Source organism: Nestor notabilis, unplaced genomic scaffold, assembly GCF_000696875.1.
Source record: "Nestor notabilis isolate BGI_N333 unplaced genomic scaffold, ASM69687v1 scaffold6230, whole genome shotgun sequence".
Classification (NCBI taxonomy): domain Eukaryota; kingdom Metazoa; phylum Chordata; class Aves; order Psittaciformes; family Psittacidae; genus Nestor; species Nestor notabilis.
Window position 1 is genome coordinate 86,892 of NW_009911465.1, and position 6,257 is coordinate 93,148.

The following is a 6,257-nucleotide window of genomic DNA, read 5'->3' on the forward strand; positions in this document are numbered from 1 at the left end:
TGACACAAGCCCCTGGACCAGTCACATGGCTGAAATCAAAGCCAACCTTTCCAAAGGTCCATGTGCAATGAGGAATGTCTGAAACCCTGGTAAAGTGTGCAGGAAAGCCAGGGGAGGCAGGAGCCATGTGATCTCTACAGCTGATTATGACACAAGATTTGGGTAAGCTAAGGAGTATAGCTCAGTTTCCCCACAGAGCAGCTCTGCATGAATGACCTTCTATTAGACACCTTCCCCTGAAATTGGTCTGAGTTTTATTTTCTTTTCCTGTCCATAGTCAGATACTCAGAGATGGCAGTTCTGGGCCATGTTGCTGGGAGGGACCATTTTTAATTCACATCAGGCACTGCCACCACTAAGGAAGGATAAACACTAGCCACTGCCACACAGGTTTTCTATTGCTCAGGGGTATAATGGATTAAGCAGTGGATGCATTAAATGATCCCTAACTATAATTGAGCTCCCTCTGTGCTTATAACACTACAGCCTCATACAAATGGTTTCTAATGACACATGCAGTGTCTAGGAACAGGGTAATTGCTATCTAAACAGTTGCTGATCCCTGAGCTGGTACATGATAGTGTATTTTACAATTATTGAGAAACTTTGGACATTTTTTATAAGTGCTCTGGGCATCGACCTAGAGAAAAGCTTGGTCAGATGAGACCAAACATGATGCCTTTCCCATAATGGTAACAGATAGATAATGTTCTAGTTGTCAGATATTACTGCTGCCCTAGTCTTGATTATTCCCATTACCACTGTTTCTCTGCAGTATGATTAACAAAACATGCAGCCAGCTCCTAGCTCATGCCTATGGTGCAGGCACTCAAGGAGAGTCAAGACAGTCTTCCGAAAACTGTTGTTATCTGTGTGGCTCTCAGTTACTTCTGTTAACTAGGCTAACATACGCAAAGTTCAGACGTGAAAGATAACTCATTTAGTACTGGATCATAAGCCTCATCAGTGAGTAGGACCTATAAAGTGTACCAAGGCTTTTGGCTGCCAGCCACACTGGGCAGCTGGGCTCAGAGATTGAACCCTGCAGTTTCAAAAGTCAAGATATTATGATATATTTTTTTTCTTTTTAAATAATAAACTCTTTTGATCTTGTTCATTGAGATGAGGATGATGATGACATTTTTATTCAAGAACAATCCTTCAGTTCAAGAAGCATGGAAAATCACAGCTTTTGTGAATCATGAAGCCCAAAAGCAAAGGCCCAAAAAAAGTTTGCAACTTCAACTACCCCAGTAACAAACAGCCAACACTAATTGTAGATGTTCTATTCACCAAAAATAGCAGAAAGTATGCCACAGTTCCTGAAAAGCACACCATGCCAAAGGAGACCTTCATATCTTATATGAGATGAAAACCGTACTTCGTTAGGAATTTGGTTTTGATGAAGGCAGTATGTCAGAACAGTTTTCACCTGACCTTGAAATGGCAACACGCCTGATTCACTTTGGTGATCAGGTTCCACTTCACAGGAAGCGGAGAACAAATTTAATTTTCTCTTTTATAAACACATGCACGCACACATACACACTAATTTAAATGCAATCTGCTGTGGTTTGAATACTACAGGTTTACCTCAGCACGTAGAACTGCTGCCAGCAAAGTGCAGTCTGCCCACTGAAGGCAAGACAGGATGAGTGATCTCATCCAGCCACCCAGGTCTAAGAGCTGATACCTGAGCCACTAACTGAGGTTTCTACCAGTCTCCTAATTTACAGCTTCATGGAGTCTTAGTCTGCAGGGAGTGAATGCATATTGCTGCATAGCTGTATAAAAAACCTGCTTCCCTGTAAAGAAGACATAAATACATTTAATTTGTAGTGCACTTGCTCAAAGCAATATCAAAGGGAGAAGCAGAATTGCATGTTTTCAGGTAAGCAATATTTCTCCATTTTCGTTTTGGAGGGTTCAGGATTTCAGTGAAGAACCAATCATCAGTGCAGAAAACCTAAAGAGGATGAATCAAATATTCTAGAAATTTTTTTTTAACTTTACTTGAAATATACCACTGAGAGGCATAAAAGTGGATGACAGTGGCATCACCAAACAGCAGAAAAGCAGAAAAGAGTGAAAACTCGTGTATGTCACTAGATTTTGTGAATGTAAATCTGGATTTGTTTAAGACAAGCTTCATGGCCTCTACCTAATCTTTAACTGTAAAGCCGCTATACCAGAGCTAATATTCATGTTAAAAAAATCAGTTTCAACTAAATGATGGGTAGACTGTTCAAATTCCTCTCTGAAGTGCTCCTGAGTAACAAAGTGATACTCATCTTTCTGACTAGTTATGATCAAATAATTCCTGTTGTGTCCCAGCTTTCATGATTGGCTTTGTCAGAGCAAATTTGTCATTTCTACCAGTCATTGGGATAATGAAGAAACATCCATATAGGTAACATGCTAAATACTCTTAATCACATAAAAATCTAATTCTATACACAGGATTTCCAGGACTGCAATAAGGTAGAATTCAGGGTTTTTTTTGTTGTTTTGTTTTGTTTTCTTTTGGGGTTTTTTTTTAATGTGATGACTTCATCTGGATGTTCAATATAACACTGATTGAGTTTAAAGACTGTATTTCTGGCACAAAAGAAAGGAATTTGGTCTTGATAGTACCCTGTCTAGCACTTTATGAAGTCACTGAAAAGTATTTTCTCACATGGAATTGGTTAGGATCTGGAGGAGTGGTGCTTACCTGAGCTGCTGAAGACATACAGTGTCATGCCTCTTGCATCACTTGAGACATCCAGATCTGAACCAGCCACCTTAGGCTGCCTTTGTTGTCAGTGGAAAGAAATAGGTATGCCACCAAAAGAGCAAATAATTTTTCATAGAAACCTCACTTATGGGAAGATATATTATGTCCTGGAGGAACCTACCTCTCTCCCTTGATGATAAAGGGGGCTTTAAAGAGGGGCTTAGGATGACTGGCTTCATTTTAAGCATCTAACTTTCTGATATCTGAAGTTACATAAGATGATTTCCATCCTTGGTTACCATTATTTCAGGTTAAAACACTACCAAGAAAAGTTATGTCTTGAACTCACTGCGAAGAGATTCAAATTGGGTATAGCAGATGAGAAACCATTTCAGAGACAAGACTATTCAGCTCCAGTTCACACAGAATGGGAAGCAAGATCAGTGCTTTCACTCAGTATCTGTGCTTTCCGTCTTCCCTCTGCACTTTGAGAAACAGTCTTTGAAAGTTTAGCTTGACTTTTTTTTTTTTTTTTTGGTTGTTTTTATTTTTATTTTTTAATAGCTTTATACTCTGATGACTCCAAGAGAGCAACGTCATATTCATAGAACGAGCCACAATTGTCAGGTTATTGGAACATCAGGTCCTGAGATCAGTATTTGAACCTTCCATCTTTTGGTTTTCATGAAACCAGAACAGCATCTCTGGTTCCATGAACACAAAAAACTGATTAGCTGAGATTAATGTAGATAAGATATGGGTATGGTTCTACTACTTTCTGAAAATTATTTTTTCTGAAAATTATTTTTCCTGAAAATTATTTCTGAAAAACTAATTCATAGTTTTGCAAAATCCTAGCCCAATCTCTCTCTTGGTCTATAAATATGTGCTTTCTACTCCTGCAGATTTGCAGATAAGCAGTAATTGTCTTCTTCAAGGTAGGAGTTTAAATAAAGCAAGAGTAAAATTAATAATCATCAAAATTAAACATAAAGAAGAGAGGAGGGTGAAATTAAACATTTCAGTGGGTTTACTTAGGTCAGACCTGGGTATGTTAGCAAATCTCCATTTCCTTCCTCTATTATGCCTTGTCAAACATATGACATTTGCTCCAGCAGCAAATAATGTAACTGAATGCGTTTGCCCCAACAAATCAACTAAAATTAAACACCTAGTTTTTTTTTTTTTTAAAGCTTTAAGAAGATATCTGCAAACATGGCATCTGAACACACCAGCAATTTTACTACTCCACCAGGCCGCTCAGACCCATTGACAACCTGCAAGGATGAAGATTTCTCACAGAAGAAATACTATTTCACTGTCTTTTACAGCCTCATCTTTGTGCTGTGCTTCCCAGGGAATATCGTGACAATTTTTGTTTACTTTGCCAAGATGAGGCCCTGGAAAAGCAGCACCATCATTACGTTCAACCTGGCTATCACTGACCTATTATATTTAGTCACACTTCCTTTCTCTATACACTACACTGTTAATGGAAATAACTGGATTTTCGGAGAATTCATGTGCAAGTTTGTTCACTTTTGTTTCAACTTCAACATGTACAGTGGTATTATCTTCCTTAGCAGCTTCAGTGTCTTACGTTATTTTGTGGTTGTCTACCCAATTAAATTGCTTTTTGTTAAAAAACGGAGATGGGCAATGGTGATTTCTGTAGTCATTTGGATAATTTCCCTGGCCACCATCAGCCCCTTGAGCATCTTGATTGCCACAAGGCATACACAGAACAGGACAATCTGCCCAGACCTGGCTACTGCTGTGAATCTTGAAGCTAGTCGGTGGTATAACTGGCTGTTGACAACGTTTGCCTTCCTATTGCCCTTGCTGGTTCTGACTCTGTGCTACACGCTCATTATCTACAACTTGGCCACCGGGCCCCACACACAGGCTTGTTATAAACAGAAGGCTCGCAGACTTGCCATTGTCCTCTTGGTGCTTTTCTATGCGTGCTTCCTCCCCTTCCACATCTTTCGAGGGATTCGCCTGGAGATCCGAGCACGACCGGTTAGCTGCCGCTTGCATAAATTCATCCTTAGTATGTATGCAATTGTTAAACCTTTAGCAGCATTAAATACCATTGCAAACTTACTGCTCTATGTAGTGACAGTAGACAACTTCCAGCAGGCGATCCTCTCACTCAAGTTTTGGAGAAACAGGAACATGAAGTAGAAGAGATTGATGCCATAAAAGAGTTATGGAGGAAAATTCCAAACCTGTCCTCAACCAACGAGGTACGACCTCCCTGCCATCAGACTACTCAGATTAACCCTGCCACTGCCAAAGGGGAGTTAATCTGTTTTGGGTTTTGAGTTACAAATTGATCATCAAAAGAGAAAACTTATAAAATAAAAAGCTTTAAATAAAATACTAAAAAACTAAATGTGAAAGTTCTCAGAAATTTTTCTGCATTTGCTTCCTGAAACCTTGATGCGTCTTTTGGAGAATGCACAACAGTTCCAGAAAAAAATATTTGCTTATTAGTGACTGATACAAACTCAGGGTGAGAGTAATTTGATTTCATTTTAGATACTTAGAAGATAAGTGCCTAGTCTAAGCTGGATGCCTGCCTTTGACTTGTTTCCTAGGAGATGGAGATGGATAATCTATGATTCCATGATTCCATAAGACCCTCCAGAGGGTTCATCGCACCTGTCTTAGACCTATAGGAGGTTCAACTCACCACCCTGGAGACACTCTCAGGGTAGGTGTATGCATATAAGCTAATCACCTTGTCCTCCTTTTATAATTTCCCAATATAGTTGAGAGAAATAAGCAGGTTTAGAGTGTGATTCCACTTATTATTCTTGATGCCTACATTTGGACAAGATGAATCATGACCTAGAAGTGCCTGTTTCTCTCCATGGACCATAAAAGGTAAGTAGATCAGACATGGACCCAAACATTCATGCCTGTCTTTACACAGCTGAGGCCCAGCGTGAGTACAGAGTGGGATGGAACATTCTCCAAAGGTGGCTAAAAGGGGGCTTACACTATAAGACCCTATTCAGTGCTTCTGAACACCTGAAGATTAATGGTGCAATAATACAAGATCACTCCTATAAGGGTTTTTCCATATGACTAACTGTGATTTCTGGACTCATTTTAGCCCAGAGGTGAGAAGTGAATGAATGCATAAATGTGCCATATCCATAGAATCATAGAACAGTTTGGGTTGGAAGAAACCTTTAAAGGTCATCTAGTCCAACCCCCCTGCAATGAGCAGGGCCATCTTCAACTCTATCAGGTTGTTTAAAGCCCCATACTATCTGACCTCGAATGTTTCCTGGGACTGGGGCACCTACCACCTCTCAGGGCAACCTGTTCCAGCGTTTCACCATTCTCATTGTAAAAAATTCTTCCTTAAATCTAGTCTGAATCGAGTCTCTTTTAATTTGAAACCATTACCTCTTGTGCTATCACAACAGAACCTACTAAAATGTATCCCCATTTTTCTTGTAAGACCCCTTTCAGTATTGAAAGGCCACAGTCAGGCCCCTTGAACCTTCTCTTCTCCAGGCTGAAC

At 39.7% G+C, this 6,257-nt stretch overlaps 1 protein-coding gene across 1 annotated transcript; it reads left to right on the forward strand.

Moving 5' to 3' along the window:
* The first annotated feature begins 3,931 nt into the window (after window positions 1–3,931).
* On the forward strand, window positions 3,932–4,903 carry LOC104406035 (2-oxoglutarate receptor 1-like). Its single transcript, XM_010014907.1, has one exon. The coding sequence runs from the start codon at window positions 3,932–3,934 to the stop codon at window positions 4,901–4,903; it is 972 nt and encodes a 323-aa protein (XP_010013209.1).
* Window positions 4,904–6,257: the final 1,354 nt, after the last annotated feature.

Excerpts from the sequence above, each read along its gene's own strand:
- LOC104406035 (XM_010014907.1), top strand. The coding sequence starts at position 3,932 with ATGGCATCTGAACACACCAGCAATTTTACTACTCCACCAGGCCGCTCA.